The sequence below is a fragment of the Pseudorasbora parva genome, chromosome 12 (assembly GCF_024679245.1).
Source record: "Pseudorasbora parva isolate DD20220531a chromosome 12, ASM2467924v1, whole genome shotgun sequence".
Classification (NCBI taxonomy): domain Eukaryota; kingdom Metazoa; phylum Chordata; class Actinopteri; order Cypriniformes; family Gobionidae; genus Pseudorasbora; species Pseudorasbora parva.
This window is the reverse complement of record NC_090183.1, coordinates 28,179,561-28,202,510: the sequence shown is the minus strand read 5'-3', so window position 1 is coordinate 28,202,510 and position 22,950 is coordinate 28,179,561. Positions and strand designations below refer to the sequence as shown.

The 22,950-nt window shown below is 36.1% G+C and overlaps 1 protein-coding gene across 5 annotated transcripts in view; it reads left to right on the top strand.

Moving 5' to 3' along the window:
* pex5la (peroxisomal biogenesis factor 5-like a) overlaps window positions 1-22,950 on the top strand; it is a 104,339-nt gene that overhangs the window by 50,858 nt on the left and 30,531 nt on the right. For 3 of the 5 annotated variants that reach the window (XM_067459700.1, XM_067459701.1, XM_067459699.1), the window contains exons 2-3: window positions 3,550-3,654; window positions 18,073-18,184. In XM_067459700.1, coding sequence (XP_067315801.1) covers window positions 3,550-3,654; window positions 18,073-18,184 — 217 coding nt within the window. Of the gene's footprint in view, window positions 1-3,549; window positions 3,655-12,880; window positions 13,149-18,072; window positions 18,185-22,950 lie in introns of those variants that run through there. The other 2 variants (XM_067459702.1, XM_067459703.1) reach the window with 2 other exon arrangements.

Below are 22,950 nucleotides of genomic sequence, written 5' to 3'. Positions count from 1 at the left end.
TATATATATATATATATATATATATATATATATATATATATATATATATATATATATATATATATATTATTGACTATAATGGAAGAACACACTTAATTTCTCAGAATGCTTTAATACCCCTAAATCTTTAAAATGGAGCTAAGCAACATTTAAGCAGCTTACAACATGGAATCATAATTTTTTTTTTTTGTCAACTTCTGTTGGACTAATGAAATTCCTCCTGCTGTGCAATTGTTGTATTTATTTGAATTGCAGTTCTATAAAGTAATATACCTCTCATTTGAATTCATCTTCCAATACATGAATAGAAAGGGAGCCACTGAAATTTAGAATTTTGCCCAACCCCATGTCACGTCACAAACGGATTACTGCTATCTTGCTTATTACTGTAAAATATATAAAACCCATGCATTGTGCCTCCAAGATCATTTGGATACATGATGATTTACAAATGAGTGCAAATTTGGTAAAATAATTTGGAAATGTGACACATTGCAGGAGATGTAAATTTCCACAGTTGTATAAAAAAGTGTGAGTGTAATACATTTTTTGAGATATCACCTTTTTGAGGAAGTGAAAAATGTGGCAGACATTTTACTCATCAAGGAAACTATTAGTTTGTTCATTTAATTTCAGTTTAATTGTATCATTTTCTAGCGTACACAATGTTTGCAACATGTATTTTATTCAGCAAGCATACAAATTGATCAAATGTGTCAGTAAAGACTTTCATCATATGATTTCTATTCAAATAAATGTTGTTCTTTTGAACATTGTATTCATTAAAGAATCATCAAAAAATATCATGGTTTCCACAAAAATATTATGCAAAAAACATTTTCAGCATCGATAATATTAAGAAATGTCGGACCCACTTTATATTAGGTGGTCTTTACTAATACTAACATTGTAATTAATCATTTGATACAATGCACTTATTGTGTACATACATGTTTTTACATTGTACTTACATTTTAAAAATGACCTGCATGTAATTACGTCTGTAATTAATTTCTGTAGTTACATTTGTAATTACACAGTTGACACTTCCCACACCTAACCCTACTCTTAAACTCACCCACACCACCACAGCTGTCCCTAACTCTACCCGTATCCCACCTCAATATCAGCAAAAGTACTTTGCAATATAATATGAACACAATAAGAACATTGTACTTACTTTTTGATGTAAGTACATAGTAGTTATGGCCACCTAATATAAAGTGGGACCGAAACGTCTAGCATATTAGAATGATTTTTGAAGGATCATGAGTCTGAAGACCGGAGTAAAGGCTATTGAAAAATAAGCTTTGCCACCACAGGAATAATTACATTTTATAAACGCATTCACAATTAAATTTCCATTATATTATATTCAGTTATTTTTTCATGTTTTGTATCCGGAGGCCTTCAGACCTCCAAAAAAGCATTGCAATTGCGTTGACGAGTTATTAATTAAAATGTTGTCTATTATCGCTTCTCATAAGAATAAGAAAAGTATTTTATTATCTGTCTGATGTGAGCTGTTAAATATATTTTTGAGCCATTAAAATGGCATTGGGGACCACAAACAGAAACATGAGGGTTTAATCAGAGGCCAACAGGGCAAAGATGACCAAGAGAAATCATGACGTGAAGAACACTCACCACTTTATAAGGACTGCTTACATTTTTAATGAAAAACACTTTATATCAGTCAACTAAGACGTAGAAGTTTGTCTGCAAACACAGGTGTTTTTTGTCTCCTTTAATAGCATTAAATTCTCTGGAGAGATGTCTCTCAGGTCACGTACACACAATGGCACTAGACCACTAAGACACAATCACAGGGTAGAGTGAATGAATTGAGAATTGAGCACTTCTCTTTTTAAGAATGATGACAGTGTGAATCAGAGAGAGAGATTACTTTTCTTATCTCTAATGGCAGAGCCATGCTAGATTAGACCGCCAGGGAATACATTTTATCGTAAAAAAAAGATGGCTGGGAAGTTTTAAGGTGTAAATTGTGTGTTTTTTTTGTTGTGTTTTTATAAATAGAATTAGATTTTGCAAAGATGCAGTATTTCATCTTTATTAAATCTAATACTCACTTTGAATTCGAAATGTAGAGGTGGATGGGGTTGTATTCGAGATAAGAAAAGATAATATTAGATCATATCAGATTTGTATTGCAGTGATGCATGAGACTTTAGCAATGGATTTTTCTCAATTGATCATGTTAATAGATTAAAAGGTTAGTTCACTAAAAATCATGTCATTAACTCTTCACCCTAATGTCGTTCCAGACCTGGAAGACCTCCGTTCATCTTCATAACACCGTTTAAGATATTTTATATTTAGTCTGATTTAGTCCGAGTATAGTGTGCATACACTTTATAAGTGTATGCACACTATACTGTCCATGTCCAGAAAGGGAATAAAAACATCATCAAAGTAGTCCATATGTGACATCAGTTAGTTAATTAGAATCTCTTGAAGCATCCAAAATACATTTTGGTCTAAAAACTACAAATTCAGCATTGTCTTCTCTCTTCTGCGTTTGTTTTCAATCCGCAAACAAAGATTTGAACGATTATGAATCAGCGTATTTATTCATGATTCGGATTGCATATCAAACTGCTGAAATTATGTGACATTGGCGATCCGAATCGTGAATCAATTCGCTGATTCATAAGCATTCAAATCTTTATTTGAGGATTGAAAACAAACCCGGAAGAGAAGACAATGCTGAATAAAGTCGTAGTTTTTGTTATTTTTGGACCAAAATATATTTTTGATGCTTCAAGAGATTCTAAACAACCCACAGATGTCACATATGGACTACTTTGGTGATGTTTTTATTCCCTTTCTGGACATGGACAATATAATTTGCATACACTCCTGGACTAAATATAAAATATCTTAAACTGTGTCTGAAGATATTTGGAAAGATATTATATTTGGAAAATCCCAGTTTTTCCAAGACAAATTTTGAAAGTTTTAAAAGTTTAAAAGATAGATAGATCAATGGACAGACAGACAGACAGACAGATAGACATATATAGATAGAGAGTTAACATAAGTTTAAATTCACTGGACACTGCATCATTTACTCAGTGCAAGCTGGACAGAGCTGTCCAATTCAATTTAACCCATTATGTAACTTGGCCTTGGAGCAAAAGGATGCCGTCTTCCCCATGGGAGGCAGTGGCTGAATCCTCAAGTGACTGACTGTTCAGAATGGCCATACGTCTCTGTCTCTGTAGCTCAGATAAAAGCAGTTGACAACAGCCACCCTTATCACTTGCATGACTGTGGTGGCCTCTTTGTGATATCGCACTTCATCACGCAAAATAAAACCAAGGGTGATGTGAGAAAGAACATACTGTCACACCATACAGCTGTTTTCATGTGTGGCTTTAGGCAGTGTTTCCTTTTGCTGTATGTTGTTGGTCACAGGGTGTGATCATATTAAACTGACATAGCATATAAGCACCGTAGGACGAATAATACTTGGAATATCTAAATATTCTGTCCTGACAAAAGTCATTGTTGATTTCACTGTTGTAGGGGAAAGACTCTAGGGCTGCAGATAAGACCGTTGCCATGGTCCTGAAGGAGATACCCAATAAGGCGTCCTCAGAAGGCAAGCCCCTCCTCACGGTGACAAACAAGGTGGGCAGAACTACTGCAGCTACCGCAAGAGAGAAAACAGCACCTCCGCTCACGCTGCATGATGATAACCAATGGCAAGGCTTTGACCATCACATGTCTAATCTCTATACCATTTAGCCAACAAAAAAAATCAGTGCGTCTCTGCCATTCTAAATGTCTAACCGACAACACAACAGCTAACACAGTCTTTTTTATTTCATTCAGAGCAGCTCTGTGGGGTATAAAATTGAGCTTTTCACATCAGGCAAGGCTTGTCACTAGCAATAGAATGGGGACAATAGAAATGATCATTTCAAATGGACACATGGGACACACATGGATTTAAATCACAGCCTTACAGTACGTTTACTAGGATACACAACCAAATATAGCACATTTAAGCTGCAAATATAGGGAAACACTTCCCCACATGCTCCTAAATTGTAATATACCCTAATAAGCAATTCACATCACTATATTTAACATTATTTAGCAAATATTTTACATAGCAATGCATAATCTATAAGTAATATATCAGTTATCAGACAGTGCATACTCATTTCCACCTATATTTTCATTTAGTTACCATTGCCGTCATCTAACGCTCGATACATTTCAAACAGTGTTGCAAATCCCAAAATGAACATATATTTTTCATATTGTACTGTTATTATGTCTAAATTCTTAATCATTTAAAATGATTTATTTTAGTTTTTAGTTTTTTTTTTATTTTTATTCATTACAAAAAATAATATGGCATATACAGAATTGTAATGGTGTTGTCGTCTCTGATTTTACCTGCAACAAACTACATGATATGGGAGCAAACCCAAATTTATTTGATGCTGGAATCTTCCTGGCAAATATACATTTACTTACTCTTCAGTGGTTGATATTAGCATCATAGCTTTATAGCTCATCTTGATGTTGCCTGTGTGTCTGTGGCTCATTCTGTGTAAAAAAAATATATCTTTTAAGTAGTGTGTATGTGTATCTGTCTTCTGTGTAGTGCAAGTATGTGTGTTGTATTGATGCCAGACAGATTCTGAACTATTCAATAATAATTGCATTACTCCAAGCTTTTGTAGCACTTAACTGGCATCCACTGTTGCATCACCAGTCACTAAACGACAGATAATTCAAATATGCCTTTGCAAAGCATGTAGTCATTCATTTTGTAATCAGTCAAGAATCAATAGACCAGTGACCTGAAGCCAACTGCACTCCTTTGCTTTGTCCATACTAGTGTGAGGCCATCCTTAAAAATATTTTGGTTTGCAGTAACAGTAAAAAATTTTTAAAAAAGGGTCGGTAGGTAGGTCTATATTTTTTTTTTCAAATTTTAATACAAAAAAAAAATGTAAATTTTTGGTGATGGTGATTACGTAGGTATGAATTTAAACAAATTGGCATATCGTGACATCACTGACTGGGTCTTCAAGCCGTGCCTTCGGGCGCATAGGCTAATTGCAGGCTATATAGACCACAAACAAATTGAAATATTTGTTAAAAACATGTTTATTGCATAAATTTCAGGTGCATTCTTTAAGAAAAGTGTCCAACCACCAGCTAGCTGTCATTGACTCAAAGCTGTCAACCCTCCCTTTTTTTCCGGGTTTCTCACGTATTTTAGCTCTTTTCCCACTGTCTTCCCATTTTAGTATTTTCCCGTGATATGTTTCTTATTTTTATGCTCGATTGTGTTAACTCAGAACACGCAACTATCTGTGTCTCTGAAGTGGCTTGCACTTCTTGCCAGACCAACGCATCTGGTGATATAGACTAGTGCATTTGAATATTAAAAAGCAAAAAGTTGTTTTTATGAATTCAATTAATTAAGTAGCTATAACCAGCTATTCAGTCAAGAGCAGTGAGTGAGTCCTTATCTTTTGTTTGACAGACAGCAGTAAAGGCTACTGCTCCTTTAAGACCTAATACAGAGATATGCATCGTCTTTCTCAACTTTATAAAGTTCTCTTAAGGGATATAGACTGTCTGATTGATACTCATCAAGATCGACATGTTGACATACTTTTTGTGTGAGTTTATCCGTTCAAACGCAAGACTTGAAATAACTCAATATTTGCGCGCTGTGAGACGTGCGCGCGCTGCGCACAGAGACAGATCTTCTCACTGCAGAGGGTTCTTCTCATTCGCGTCTTCTGGCGAATATACTGGGTGATGACGGCGAAATGACTGATCATACGGCAGCACTCGCATGCATTGAACACAGTTTACAAAGATAGACCGTTTTGCCCATGTTTTCTTTTATTATCGCTGTTGTAGTGCACGTGTATCCATCGACAGAACCATACATAAAGCATTATTTTTCAAGTTACAACCAGTGCCGCCGCTCCCACCACGCGCTGGGGTCGAGCAGAACACACGCTACCCATAGCAACGCGTTATGACAACGACATTTCAGACTGACAGAGACAAGATAAACGGCTTTTCCGCCATTTGTTACTGTTTTGTACACGTTGTTATATTAATTATAATTCAAAATCTGTTTTATTCGCCACAATATAGTAATGATAAAGGTTGAGAGGGGCACTTTTGATTCATTTTCAAAAAGGGCAGGGGCTCAAACTAAGCCCTCCCCTCTGCAGTGCCTGGTGTGTGTAACGTGTCCATGGTCCTGACTCCTGTCACACGGCGAAATCTCCGACAGGGCTTTAACAGTCTAACGTTACAGTGAATGAGAGTATGAGCCGAGCCGAAACGAACGCACGTGCAGGTCATAGTGTGACATCCGTTAACCATAGTGTAAACATAGATGACGTCACGGGTTTTTCTATAAACGAAAGAACGTAGCCTTCGTTTGTATGGCCCAGGCAATTTATACATTTATAATACTTACTTAAATATAATTCATATTATTTTATTACTGTTGTATTAGTTGTTTGAAAAGTAAAAAAAAGAAATTGGTCGGTCTTAAAGCCAATTTACAACCGGCAAGTCGGTCGGACTAAAAGGAAAAAAAATAAAAAATTGAGTCGGCCCTAAATTGACAGGGTCGGTCGGGTTACGGCAAACAAGAATATTTTTAAGGATGGCCTGAAGGTTAGTTTATTTTCAAATCAGGTGAGATCGAACATGGCATATGAAGCACAGCATCATTCCTCTGTGTAAAGTCTTGTCAATACTGATGCCAGTGTTATCAGATCAATACTGACCTATTTAACACAATGTGGAACCTGTAGTAACTTCAGTCTTGTAAAACAACTAATGGTCCAAATGAGAAGTTGATTTAATCGGCAAAGTTTATTTGGGTGTCATTCGGTTAAATTCGGATATTGACAAAAAGCCTAATATAATATCAAATTATCACTTCTTAGTCTCGGTGTCCCTAAACAATTGAACACTGTGGATTTAAACACCCGCAATCACCTTTAAAAAAAACTGCAGAACTTACCGGCAAGACTGACTAACTAAAGAGAAATATTTTATAATTTCCCAGGAACACTGAATGAATGACAGGAAGCAGTGTTTTACTATTGGTCCTATTATGCTTTTCCACTTTTTTAACTTTAGTTAGTGTGTAATGTTGCATTTTGAGCAAAAGATCCACTCCAAAGGGAGATATTTCATCTAATAGAATCCTCTTTTCAAGAACTAATACAAATGGCCCTGTTTGGACTACAACACGATTTTTCAAAATCTTACACACAATGTTACACATTTAAATAACCCACTGCCACTAAATACGCAAAAAAAGGGGATGAGGCCTGATTGAGCTGCATTAGAGAAGACAGTGTTGTCGCTATGTCAACGAGGTACAGTTTTTTTTCACCATGTTTAAAAAAAAACTAATTTGTTTGACATTTCTAAGGCAGGTAAACCAAAAGTGGTTAAAATTTATTTTAAATACTGTTCCTGAATATTATAACCTCAACGTTTATCTTATATCAATAAAATATCACGATTAAGTGGTGGATAACATATAATGGATGAGAAAATGACAAGACGTATCTATAATGTATAAGAAACCCATATATAAGACACGAGAACCAGGCGTCCTTGTATATTTAGAAAGTATATTTTACCTATACTTTCAATATTTGACCAAACGATCAACCATGCTTGTGTTACATAAACACTCGGTTCCAATATCATATTAATTATACAGTAAATTATACAGGCCTCACACACAATGTATCACTGGAGATAAAATAGTGTAGGTTTTTAAAAGCCAATACCTTTGAAAATCATTTCTTCATACATAATGTATTTGTGTACGTTCATGTGGTTATTTATAACACTAATAATTGCCTCAGATGAGCTTTTACCTCCCTCAACTTATCTCCCTAACTCTCCCCCTTAAGACTCCCGCTAGCTAAACTGGCTCCAGGTTCCCTTGACAACAATATCTTGGAGTTACCACCAGGAGCTAAGCCCACGTGACACAATTAGTTGAAGTTTTCCATGACATAATTCAGGATATGCCCTCTGGCACAAACACTAAGACACAAGTGAAGAGGTACAAAATGATAAAGCATAGCTAAGGAGCACGGGGGGAAACTATAATATTTATATAGATAAGAAATTCCTGAAGTCCATCAACATAATTTTTCTTGCATTACCAATTAGTGAGTTTATTCTGTTTCACAATTACTGTAAAATGTTCAGTATCTAGGAAGGGTAATCAGCATTCACTGTAGGAAAGTCAATTTACATAAATTCCGGTAATTGAAAGCTAGAAGCTTGGCTTTAAAGTGAGGGAATATGACCATCACTTAACAAGTGCTTTTAAATTTACTTACATATTAGAAGCTCTATTTTCATAGTGTAAAACTTTTTTTTAATTTTTATTTATTTATGAAAATGTGATCTGTAAAACCATTGTACATTGATGGAATTGTGTCATATATTGATGAAAGGTCTCAACTAGTATAGTGTAATATAACAAGCATATTTGTTTCAGTTAGAGACTAAACTACAACAAATATTTGTATATAAAAAGACCACTGACACGCATGTAAACAGCACACACAATTGCTTTTGTGCCACACTTTTGTTTGTAATTTCGCAAACCATTAGTAAACCAAATACACTCACCTAACGGATTATTAGGAACACCATAATAATACTGTGTTTGACCCCCTTTCCCCTTCAGAACTGCCTTAATTCTACGTGGCATAGATTCAACAAGGTGCTGAAAGCATTCTTTAGAAATGTTGGCCCATATTGATAGGATAGCATCTTGCAGTTGATGGAGATTTGTGGGATGCACATCCAGGGCACGAAGCTCCCATTCCACCACATCCCAAAGATGCTCTTTTGGGTTGAGATCTGGTGACTGGTCATGTTCAAGAAACCAATTTGAAATGATTCGAGCTTTGTGGCATGGTGCATTATCAGAGGATGGGTACAGGTTGTAATAAAAGGACACATAGTAAATTACAACCTGGACATACTCTGAAACAATGCTGAGGTAGGCCGTGGCATTTAAATGATGCCCAATTGGCACTAAGGGGCCTAAAGTGTGCCAAGAAAACATCCCCCACAACATTACACCACCACCACCAGCCTTCACAGTGGTAACAAGGCATGATGGATCCATGTTCTCATTCTGTTTATGCCAAATTCTGACTCTACCATCTGAATGTCTCAACAGAAATCGAGACTCATCAGACCAGGAAACATTTTTCCAGTCATCAACTGTCCAATTTTGTTGAGCTCATGCAAATTGTAGCCTCTTTTTCCTATTTGTAGTGGAGGTGAGTGGTACCTGGTGGGGTTTTCTGCTGTTGTAGCCCATCCGCCTCAAGGTTGTGCGTGTTGTGGCTTCACAAATGCTTTGCTGCATACCTCGGTTGTAACGAGTGGTTATTTTAGTCAAAGTTGCTCTTCTATCAGCTTGAATCAGTCAGCCCATTCTCCTCTGACCTCTGAACAAGGCATTTTTGCCAACGGGTCTGCCGCATACTGGATGTTTTTCCCTTTCCACACCATTCTTTGTAAACCCTAGATATGGTTGTGCGTGAAAATCCTAGTAAATAAGCAGATTGTACTCAGACCGGCATGTCTGGCACCAACAACCACACTCAAAATGGCTCAAATCACCTTTCTATCCCATTCTGACATTCAGTTTGGAGTTCAGGAGATTTTCTTGACCAGGACCACAACCCTAAATGCATTGAAGCAACTGCCATTTGATTGGTTGATTAGATAAATGCATTAATGAGAAATTGAACCGGTGTGAATCTTTAGGTGAGTGTAGATTGCACACCTTTATTTATAGCAAATTGTCACGAACGAGCCCATGCAGACACAACACAGACGATGCTTAGATCACGGAGTGACATGACATGCTGCTTGGCTAAAGCTATAGATCAAAATCCAAAATCGCCCCCAATACCCTGCTGTTTCATGCATGCTGAGCTTTTTACACTGTTAAAGACTTGGATTCCCATCCTAAACATAGACAAAGTTTCAAAAACTAATGTTGGACATTTCTGTGTCAAAAATACTCCTTCTGGTTTCTCACAAGTTTCGGAGAGTTTTTTTCGAGTATGGGTCGGCTTGACGTCGATAGAGCGGAAGGTCCTTGTATGGGCCGTACGGACTCTTCTCCCGGAAGGGTGGGCAAGCGCGTGACTAGAGCGAGAGAGCAAATGCCCATAAACACTGCTCTCAGCAGATCCACTCGTCCGTGAATACTTCTGTCATGCCGCGCTCCACTTTATTCCTATGGGTTACATCAAACGACTTTAACGCAGCTGCATAGCATTCCAGGAAGGAGAGCTGCATTTGAACCGATTTGAACGCAGAAATGACGGGAAGCTTCACAACATCGCTTCGGTCGTGTCGCAAAAGTTGATCTCCACGGTCACTGCTGTCACAGGACTTCACCAAATCAACAGTTACCAAAGAAGTGTGTTTTTGACGGAGCGGTCCCAGCGATAAAGGTTCAGTCCTGCTTTGGAAGCAGGCAGTGAGTAAAACTGCTTCAAATGTCTATGTTGTTGGCGTAAGTAAACATTAGTAAACAACACGATCATGTATAACGTTAGTTAATTTATCAATGGAGCATGCGATCTATGGTGTGTGTTTAAATACATTTGTTTAGCTGACCACTATAGGTGTCAGTTTGTTTATTGTAAAACCACCCAAACATAAACCTAGCGTTCTCACAAAGCGTGCTTCGTCATTCAAATGCGCTAACGTTACTCCATTGTTGTTCTATGTATAACGTTACACTGGTCTGACATGCAAAACCGTTTTGCTTGCTACTGCTAAGGTTTAGTTGCATACAATAGTCCATAAACCGAATCATGTCCTCATAAACTGCGAGTAAACACACACAAATGTTGACAGGCCACTAAATACAGTACATACCACAGAGACGGACGTCCTGATGTTGTTGCTTCTCCTGTTCAATTTATTTCAGCCTCCAGATCTGATTCTGGATCATATCTGTATTAGTTGAATCTGATTGATAGCCATGGTTTATTTAGGGTAGCGTTTTCTTCTCCACGCTTGAGAACATCACTGCTTTGTGCGCACTCGTCATTCTTTAGCTCCGCCCACACGATACACCTCCAGACGCTCGTTTTTTTCCGGAAAGACTCGGTACAGTCTATATTTCTTTTATAAATATAATAAAACTAAAGACTTTTCGGAGATATGAAGGATGCAATACTACTCTATAGGTACTCAAGATTGACGAGAGATTGACTGAAACTGAGCGTTTCAGTTCCTGCAGTTGAATCATCCATCCATTAATTTTCCAAACCAGTGGTCCAATGTACAGCTCAATATGATACTGGTATACATACATTTTTAACTGATTATTAAATTGTTTAATTAAGTTAATACATAGTTTGCATGACAGAGTTTAAGAAATATCTTTTCATTATTACTGGAGCTGCCAGTTCTTCCAAAACACTCAATGTCCAAATTCACTTGTTTTATTTACCTCTCTCAAGTGAACTATATTGGTAGACTAATGTTGGGAATAGTAAATGAGGGTATAGAGATTGATTCCGGACACAGTTTGGATCTCAGGTGTGGTAGGTGGGGGGGGTATAGTGGGTAGGGACAATGTGTAAAGACCAATCGGACATTGTTTTACAGCTGGAGTGGATTGGTCTGATCACTCAGGTCTTGATTTACCATCCGCCATAGAAAAGGAGTGCACAGCTGGACCAGCTCTAGAAGACCACCCCTCTTCCACAATGACATTATAACTTGTTGTTTATTCTATATTTTTTTATTATGGCTTTACACAAGTAAGTGGTTCTTATGTTCAATAAAATCACTTATTTGGGTTTTTGTACCCTTGCTTAATTTAATTTTTAAATAAACAGTTAGCCTACTTAATCCATTGCACGGCTTAAAGACATTAATATATTTAGAATATGTAACTATGGCACTACGCCTTTGTTTTTTCACATTTGTCTGCTGCACACGCTTTGATGACCATGCTTATTCGACTATCAATACTCTACAATTAATCGATAGACAACAAATTGTTATCATCCCTAATTCATGGGGCTAAATGTAGTAATAGCAAGATGGGATAGAAGCTAAATGGATCTCAGAATAGAACATTATGCTTTTCATGAATAATCAAATCCTAATTAAAGCCAAACTATGTGACCTTGATGTTCAAGTCTTGGCTGAATCTGATGTTGCAATATTCATTGTTTGAATTAATAGGGAGCCTCACACTTATACAACACACTTTCAATGTATTATTATTATTTTTTTTATTTTTTTTGACTGTAAAGTAGGAACAGATTGCAGAGAAACTATAGGCACGTTTATAAGGGTTCAAAATGTACGCAGATTTTTTTTAAGTTCTTAATATTGTACTGAAAGGTTTAAATTAAATAAAACACCCGAAAAGATAAAGACATCTAAGTTACTTGTCTATAATATCAGTAGTTGGCGACAAGAATCGTTGTTAAAGTATTCATGATTCAACCAATTAAAAAAACTGATAGATTCAAGAGAGAAATTATGCTCCTCAGAGACAATCTTTTTTGGCATCTTTGACTTGTTTTGGAGCCATGTTGTAATAAACCTAAAAAGACCAAATTACTGTAATGTGTCAAGTGTAAAATAATTTAAGAAGAATTCGAGTGATAATGGCCAAAGTACATGCATGCCACAATAATCCAAAACATAAGAAAAAGCTTACATCTTTTTAGATATGTCAACGAGCCAAAAACACAACTTACCGTCTTTGGAGGCTTTCTCTGCTTTTCTCTGTTTCTTCTGAATACGATTGCAGGTTAGGCCTATGTGTTTGGAATGATGCTGCCTTCTTGTGCTACCGGAAATGTACTTCCAATTTCTGAAGTCGTGATTACGATCTCATAGCTTTCAAAATTTGACTGGGCGGTCTTCGTATTTACGGTGACCCAGTAACGTTAGTGCAGCACTTAATTAAACCACAACACAACGAAATCGCCACAACACAACTGAAACGAGCCACAGCACAACAGAATCACCACAACACAACGGAAATGCTGCCGACCTCGAGGGTGCTCTCGGAGTGCAAAAAAGTTAGTTTTCCTTGCCATTTTTTTTTTTGGCCAGTCTTACAAATATATAAACACTATCAGACTTAAGTGTGTAACCATTGTATAGCGACATAAAATATCAATTCAAACTCACTTACATGCATTATAGTCGCATTTTTATACTTGTGAACGTTTTTACTCGCGCCCAAGGGAACGTCTGCCAATTCCACCAAGTGGTTGAAACGTATAATTTTTTTAATTAAAATTACTTGTTGTTGTTGTTTAAATGTTCAGATTCCAATGTTGTGCATTATTGAGTCAGTTTTTTAGAATACAACAAAACTGTGGAATTTTAAAATGTCTGTTTTTAAATGTTAAAAGAAATTTTAATTCATACAAATTATGTTTCAACTGCATGGTGGAATTGGCAGACCTTCCCTTGGGTTTAAACGGGATTCTCTCAAATAATATGGCGCAACCCCTTTTAAAATAATAATGTAATAATAATTTAATAACGAATTAACATTTTATAGAAAACTTTAATAAGTAGTCTTCTTGATCGTATGTGAGTGTAGGGCCTATGACTGACACATCAAATGTAGACAGGGGACAGGTGTCTCCTTCTCTCAGAAAGAACAGCCCAGGAAATCGCTATCAGCCATATTATGGCAAGCCATTTTTACTTTTATTCATTCCCACGATATGAATTGGTGATATCGGGAATTGAATTTCCACTAATTAAAATGCTAATTCTTGATATCAGGACTGGTAGGCTAATGGCAATTTTCGATATCAGGAATTACATTTCCATTTTTAAAAAATGTTAATTCTTGATATTATCAACAATTCAATTTTCACAAGTTAAAATGCTAATTCTTGATATCAAAATCAAATGTGAACTAGTAAAAACTTGCAGGCTATTTTCACTGTTGAAATGCCAATCTAAAATGGCTTTCTTACTAGTAGCAATCACATTCATGAAATCAGATATTAACATTGTCCCTAGTGGCAATTTTTGATATCAGAAATGTTGATTGTAGATATCAGGAAGATACCAGCTTATGGTGACATTCCACTAGTGAAAATACAATGCATATAAATACAGTGATATCAAGAAGAGTATTTTTTTTAGTTGAAATTCGATTGTTGATATCAAGAATTAGCATTTTAACTAATAAACATTTTTGATATCAAGAGTTCATATCCTGTGAATGAATTAAAGTCAAAACAGCTTTCCATAGTCACCACTGATATCAAGAATTACATTTCAACTAGTAAAAACTATAATTTTTGATATCAGTAATTGTATTTTACTAGTTAAATGTCACCATTCAAATGAATTGATATCAATAATTTATTTCTTACTAGTTAAAATTACAATTTCATATATCAGAAATAAAATGCTTACTAGTTAAAACCTTAATTTTTTATATCAATAATTATGTTGTTATTAATTCTAATATATATTCTTTATATCAGCAATCAAATTGCTATTAGTAAAAATTTAAACAAATTATATAAATAATTTGACTGCCACTAGTGACAATCTTAATTTCTGATGTAATAAATGTGATTGTTACTAGAGAGTCAACAATTCGATTTCTGCGAGTATGATGACATCATTGCTGATATCAATAATAACATTTTAGTAGAAATCTAATTCCTGATATCAAAAATAAACTTTTTAACTATTCGCATTTTAAGCACTATTTAACCATTTTAATTCATTTATATCAAGAAGTCATATCCTGTGAATGATTAAAAGCCAACAACGGCTTGCCATACCAGATTGCTAATCAAACAGTCAATAAAGAAGTCAAACTGTTCTGCAGTATGACTGTATTTATCTGCTCTAATTACAGAAATGAGGTTTGTCCTCTAACCCATACTAATGTCAGCAACCAATTTGTGCCTGAAGTATTATATATATATATATATATATATATATATATATATATATATATATATATATAATATACAAAATAATGTACACCCAACCCCTGCCAGCCAATTATGGCCCATATTCTGCTGGCATTCACAAGGGAGAAAGTTATGCTTTAAGGCTAAGAGAGGCAAAATAAAAGTGAGCTCCAAATCCAGCTCACCTATAGTGATAAAACATCAGAACAGTAGATGCTGTTACATAACCCATCCTGACACTTTAAAATGTTCAAATGCTTGCTGATCAGCAAATCTCAACTTTCTGCATTTGAAGGCAAAGACAACAGAAGACAGAGTGCCATCTTTTTCTTTCATCAAAAATGTACAAGGTGTTGTAACAGCGGGAGTTCAGCTCGGGTAACATCAGGCATTACAGCCAGCAAAGAAATAAATCTCCTCCCTGACACCAGCAGAGCCAGAGTTGTCTGTGCAACCCAATTAAGACTGCTGGGTCAGCATACTGGCACAGACTCTCACAACAGGAATATTCTCCCAAGCGCTCTGGCCAACATACACGGCTTGTGTTATTCATGAATATTCAGTATTTTTTTCAAAGCTTCTGTCAAGCTACTGTACATATAGCAATCACAAAACCCTCATATAATGGCTAGTATAAATACACCGGAAAAATGGCCAAGCACAGTTTTTTTTTTTTTTTTTGTTCATAGCATCATTCATTTTTCGTTATTATAAATTAATTTGTTTTTCAATGTCCATAAATTAATGTCCTCTAAATTAATTCCTTCTGGACGTTGTCTCTATGGTCTTGTTTAAGCCCCGGACAAATTAAAAAGAAATCTGAGGGAAAATGCAAGAGCCCTTAATTAAGCCAGTCTTGATAAGGTCAGAGTTTTCAATTTATAGTTCTTTTCAGTTAGCTTTAAATGATTAGCACACATTTTTACACAGTCTATTAATTTAGGCAGCGTTGTTTGAAGCATCTGTTGTTGTTAAGTTCATATATGACATGCGAATGTGACATGAAATTACATGGGTGCTATTTTACCACCAGCAGTATATATTTACTTTCTCTTGAGTTCAGTTGCGTATAGCATTAATGCAATGCTTTCATCATGCGTTCAATTTATTATCTACAGCCTAGTTCTTAACTGTAAGCTACAAATGCACTACTGTTCAAAAGGTTGGAGGCAAAAAGATTTTTAAAATATTTTTTTAAGAAATGTGTAATTTTGTTTTGCAAGGATGCATTCATTTGATGAAAAGTACAAGGCATTTGTAATGAATTCATTATTGATGACAAAAATAAATGTTTCTTGAGGTCCAACTCAGCATATTAGAATGATTTCTAAAGGATCACGTGACTCAGCTTTGCAGGAATTACAGGAATAAATAACATTTTCAAATAAATTAAAATAGAAAAAGCTTTTTGAATTTTGAATTTTAGTCTAATAATAATTCATATTATCTATTTTATCTGTATTTTTGATCAAATAAGCTCTGCCACTGTATAAAAAAATTTTTACAATCAACTTGGATGTCATTTCAACTTAAATTACTTTAAACTTCTTTTTTTTGTAGTTTGATAAGTTAAAGGGTTAGTTCAAATGTAAATTCTGTCATTAATTACTAACCCTTGTGTCGTTCCAAACCCACAAGACCTTCATTCATCTTCAGAACACAAATTAAGATATTTCTGATGAAAGGGCTCTCTAACTCCTCATTAGACAGCAATTTAATTAACACTTTCAAGGCCCAGGAAGGTAGTAAATACATTGTTAAATAGTCCATGTGACTCCAGTGGGTCAACCTTAATTTTATGAAGCAATGAGAATTATGTTTATGCATAAAAAAACAAACAAAATAACAATTTTATTTAACTATTTCTTCTAGTCCGTGTCAGACTCGCTGTCGACGTAGTGTAAACAGTGCCTATAGTTCTATGGCAGAACGCCTCGTGCGCATGCATTGTGGTGCTCACGTGAATGGTAAGCCGGCATTCTGGAAGCGCTTCACAGACATGAAGAAATTGTTAAATAAAGCAAGTTTTAGCTTGATAGCTAGTTCCTGTCACATGAGCAAATCTGCAACAACAAAAAAAAGATAGAGAAGGGAGGATTATTTTAAGGGCGGGGGGATGTATACAGTATGATTAGAAATGGTTGCTTCAGCTGGTGTGATAAGCGTTGTATCTTAAATTATGTAAACAATGGAGATTATCAAATCCAATAGATTATCCTGTTTATCAGGCCCCAATATGGTCTCTTTTTGGAGGATCTTCTCAAGGATTTATCAGTAAAATTATACCACTTGTTCCCAAAAGTGTCTAGCTACACTCCTGGTGAAAACCCAGTATGGACACACAAATAAGAAATGTATCCACATTGAGGACACAGATTAGGCATCAGGAACCTCTTTAATGTTGTAAATGTGTGGCTCTCTCCTGACTAAAGGATTACATTTTCAAAAGAGTGGTAGTTACGGCTGAAGATGCAGATTTGCTGTAGCCATCCACTGCCCACAAAAGTGCTCTCCTCCGATGAGACTGTGGCATGGCTGAATGAACACTATGAGAACTACCAGATGATGATTGATGTGTTTTTTTCCCATTCTGTTAGACACAAAGCCACCTCTTTGCCAGTCTCTCAAGAGAACGTACACACATTCTGTCACATAGCGCACACTGATGGGGTCTTTATAAAGGCAGTCTCACACCTTGTCATAATTATATTCATATACGATTACTATGTTCTCTGAAATGGGAAAACAAGCACAGCACATAGCTACTATTTGTGATTTTACTGATCTTCTTTCTCCCTGTTTAAGTGATAAAGGGACAGAGAAACATCCTCAGGCTAGGGACGTTTGTCAGAGGGGGGCAAGGTGAGAATTGTCATCTCCAGTTCTGTAAATAGGGAGCAGCTGGAAGGGTGGTGACTATCAGAATTACCAATCACACGCAGAGATGGTCATGGTGCAATGGAGGCTGGCTGCAACTCAAGCAATACAAGAGGTGGACAAGTGCATTAATGTAGATCTTATCGCACACTTCTGCTTGATTTTTCAGCTGGTGAGCGAACAACAAGAGAGCCGTCCCTTGCTGAGCCCTTCCATCGATGATTTCCTCTGCGAGACCAAGTGTGATGGAGCTGCCCGCCCAGTAACCTCCAACACAGCAGGTACCAGAGATAGTGACCTTCCTGTACTTTCTCAACAATTATGCTACTCCACTGCACTATGCTATTATGCTATACTAATTATGACATTTTAGCAACATTTGCAATCTGATTTTTAAGAACCAAATCAACAAGCATAGCAGATTAATTAGATTTTATAAATCTAAAATATAATATTAATAACATTAAAATGTTTGAGGTCAGTAAGATTTTGGTTATTTAAAGCTGCAGTCCATATTTTTTTATTGGTTAAAAAGTATCCAATATATATTTTTGAGCAAGTACATAACAGCCAGTGTTTAAAACTACCTCCCTACCCCAGCCCAATTCACAACAGTACCCTTGTAATTATGTATTATAATTTGATTGGTACTGGTGGATTTATGCGAGAAATTCGAGCATGCCGCGGTTCATGTGGGGATGCTGCAGGTGGCCTTTTCTCACATCAGCTGGAATAATTAAATGTATCATTTTGATGGGGGATTGTATTCCAAGGTACAAACGACAATTATTAGTGACAACTGGAGATTCACCCGTAGTCAAAAGCAAAAGATTACACTGTACGGAAATTGAAATCTTCAGGGACACACTACATATTAAATACAATTTATTGTAATGCTTTTTTTCTCAGTTGGTCAGAACAAAAGTGGTAGATATGTTACTTACTTGTTCAGAGGACATTTTCTGGTGAAAATAATTTTTTGGTCTCACTTTCAAGATTCCGAAGTACAGTATCCACACCAGTGCGCTGACTGACAACACGCCGCACATACTCCTCAAAACATTAGATCCTTCTGCGCTGAGGAGCCAAGCAGATGCACAACCCACATAAAAACGATAATTACACAAATAATTACAATTGCAGGTTTCAAACAGAGAAGGCGACAAAGAGGTAAATCTTACGGACTGCAGCTTTAAATTAAAGGGGTCATATAATGGTACATGCACTTTTACAAGTTGATTATACAGCAATGTGTGTTGGCAGTGCCTGTACACAACCATCCTATAATGATAAAAATCCATCAAGTGTTTTTTTTAACTTCCTTATATGTTTACACCTGTCTGAAATCAAGCCGTTCGATGTGTGACTGTTGATTGCAGAGGTGGACAAAGTACACAACTTCATTACTTGAGTAAAAGTAAAAGTACTACTGGTCAAATATTACTCCGTTACAAGTCAAAGTTGTAAAAACAGTAAAAAAAAATGTACTCAAGTAAAAGTACAGAAGTATTTGTTTTCAAAAGTACTTAAGTATCAAAAGTAAATTTCCTTTTTTATGCCAATGCATTATTTTATTATTGTTGTATAAATGCACACTGTCATCATGGTTAAAGCCAGTCAGTGATGCTCCATCCGACATACTAGCATACGACTAACTTAAACTCATTTAAATACTTGTATATAAGTTACAAAGCTCTTTTCAAAGCTGCTGTCACTTTAAGGCCGAATGCACAGATCCAATACACTGATACACTTCTGATCCCAACTTTAATCTTTCTTCCAGACGTTTATATTTTAAATATTTTATAAGACATGCACCAAGTGTATGCCAACTAAACTAATATTGATTTTTTGTTTTACTGTAACATACTTTCAAAGTATGGCTATGGGTACACACACTTGTGCCTAAGAACCGTCTTCTTCCATTTTGCAATGAACTGATCAGTGTTCAAAAAAAGTTGGGAAAATGTATATGCCCCTATATAAGAGTGATTACTGATAGACTGTATGCAACAACAACAACAAAAAAACTTTTAAAGAAGGAAAAAAATCATCCACCGACTTTCAGAGCTGCTACAGAAACGATTTTCCACCTAGATAGAAATGTAGTGGAGTAAAAAGTAAGATATTTGTCTTTCAAATGTAGTGAAGTAAAAGTTTCCAGAAAACATAATACACAAGTAAAGTACAGATACAAATTTACTTACAGTAAGTACAATACTCAAGTAAATGTACTTAGTTACTGTCCACCTCTGGTTGATTGACAGCAGCGTTTCAGCTCAGACCTGCCCTGAGTGAGTACAAGCTGTCCGCCATTGTGGATACGCTGGAGCAGAATGGCGTCTAAGTGATTGTGGTGTTCTGTTCTTGGGTGTAATAATGAACACAGCAGTCATTTTGATGTTGATATATCTGATATATCGAATTGATACGGTTGAACTTGCACAGATGTGTCCTGACAGACTCGCGATGTCAATCTTTCTCCTGTTGTCTAAGAAACGCTTCACACTGAATAGAATTTTTTATTAAAGTATATTACAAAGTTTTCATTTATACTAAATAATCATATTAACTTGTACAAAAATGGCATTATATGACCCCTTTAATGCTTTTATTTAAACAAGGATGCATTAAATTGAAAGCAACAGCAAAGTCTTTTAGCCACTATTATGAAATCTTATTTCATAAAATAATAAATTATGTTCTTTTAACCATTTATCAAATAATGCCAAAAGAGATGTATCACTAGCCTATAGATAGACCAGAGCGGCAGCAAATCTACTCTGTCGCGAATGTCGTCTAGCAACTCTCATTACACTTCTGAGCTGTAAAAGCCAAACTCGGGTCGGGCCAATCACATCGTGTATAGAATCCGTGGGCGGGGCTTAACATAATGACGGCCGAGTTGCGCTTGCGTGCTACTAGTAAACACAGAAACTGGTGACGGCGGTCTTTCGAATCAGCTTTGACCGCGACTCTGGAAGACTTGGAGTTAAGCTTTTCTCTGAGAAAAGAACAAAGAACGGCACTGAAGTCATTCTTAAGAAGGGAAGATGTGTTCTGAGTTTTACCGACCGGATACGGCGAAAGTTTAATCTGTCAACTAGCTCTGCTTCATCTTCGTTGCTCTGGTTGGTTGTAGCGCTATCCAATTGCGTGCACACTGTGCATAGGGAGTTTGAAAGACAACCGTTTATCCCGCCCCTCGGAATGAGCCCCAGTGGTGAGTTTCCAGAACAAATATCTTGATGTGGGTCTGGCTTGTCAGGCTAATCCTGATAATCCTGATAATCCTGATAATAAATCCAGGCTAAAATATTTTTTTCCACAAAAAATTTAAGCAGCACCACCATATTCAAATGTGATAAGTGGAGTAACTGGAGTAATGGCTGCTGAAAATTCTGCTTTGCCATCAAAAGTATAAATTACATTTTAAATTGTATAAATATTTTACAGTATAACTGTTTGTACTATATTTTTTTGCATCAAATAAATGTAGCCTTGTTGAGCATTAGAGACTCCTTTCAAAAACCATACCCACTCTCACTCTTTTAAACAATAGTGTAGCCATACAGTGAAAAAAAATGTTTGCACCTTCTTCCCAGCAGGTATAAGCTACTTGGGCAAAAATAAATAGGAGAAATCGTAGCACTCCATGGAAACTAGAAATGGACCAGCCTAAAAATACAGTTTTATGCATGATTTGAACAAAAAAAGCACAATTTACCATACTAGTGTCGTTCAATGTTATTCCTGATTGAAATTCAAATGGATTCAAATAGATGTACTTGAATGACTTGAAATAGCTGCCTGGTGGCGTAACCAAGATAACTGCAGTTGAATGACTTTAAAAGGGACTTTATTAAGCTTAAATAGATCATTTTAATTCAGTCAAGACATTTACTTCGTATAATTATGTAAATGATGATTAAACAAAAGACATGCGTACTGTTGCTTTATCAAACTATACAAAATGTAACTTTAATGCCACTGTTCAGACAAATGTATGATTTTTTTTTTTTTGTGTAGCCATTAACATGGCAAACCTCAATGGTGGCTGCATACACAAGATAGTGCTCATCATGTTTACGTTTATACCTAATTAATTCCTCACAAGTCCTCTGCATTATATACATCTTCACCACTGATTAGCAGAGCTGACACATTACTAAATGAAGACGTAAGCGGCCTCTTACTGCATGACAGCTGTATTACGTGAAGTTCACACTGAGAGACTGAGCAAGTAAAACTGGGTAAAACTATTTATTTCACTTGAATACTGTCTTGCCTACACCACAAAGCAATTCAGACCTCCACTCCTACTCCCTATAGAGTATCTTGTTCTTATTGTAGAAAACAGCATATTCAATTTACCAACAGATTACGTTTGGAGGATCTTTCGATTGGGTTGTAATAAAGCAGCAGTCTGCTAATTAGGCTACTGTGTCTCTGAACGGAATGCATATTGAGGTTCAGAAAAAACCAGGCAGAACTTTCTTCAACCAAAATGTCATAAAGTACATAATTCACAGTATAAAAGATTTTCAGTCTGTCAAACAAATAGTAAAAGTGCCAGTTATTGATTTATGTGCAGTTGAGGATGTAAGTGCCTGACTTGAAATGTGAAGCCAGAGTAAATTGCCAAGTAAACACTGAATTAAAGTCATAGGGCCCTATTTTAATGATCCGAGTGCATGGTCTGGTGCATGTGCACTTAGGGCATTTCCGAATCCTCTTTGGCTAGTTTAACAACGAGAAAACAGTCTACGTGCCAGGCACATGGTCTAAAAGGGTTGTACCTAGTATCTTAATGAAGCATGAGCGTGTTTTGGCTCGCCCATTCCCTTTAAAAGCTTGTTGCACTTGCACTATGGCAGATTCGCTATTTACTTGGCAGAATTTGCGAGCAAAAAAACTGAATACTTCTCCAGAAAGGAATCCTTTTATTTTTAATATTTAAAAATATTTTTGTGCTGCTGCTGCTGCCTGTCCCTGTATGTAATGAGCAGAGTTTACACGCGTTATAGGTGCATATTACTAATATAAT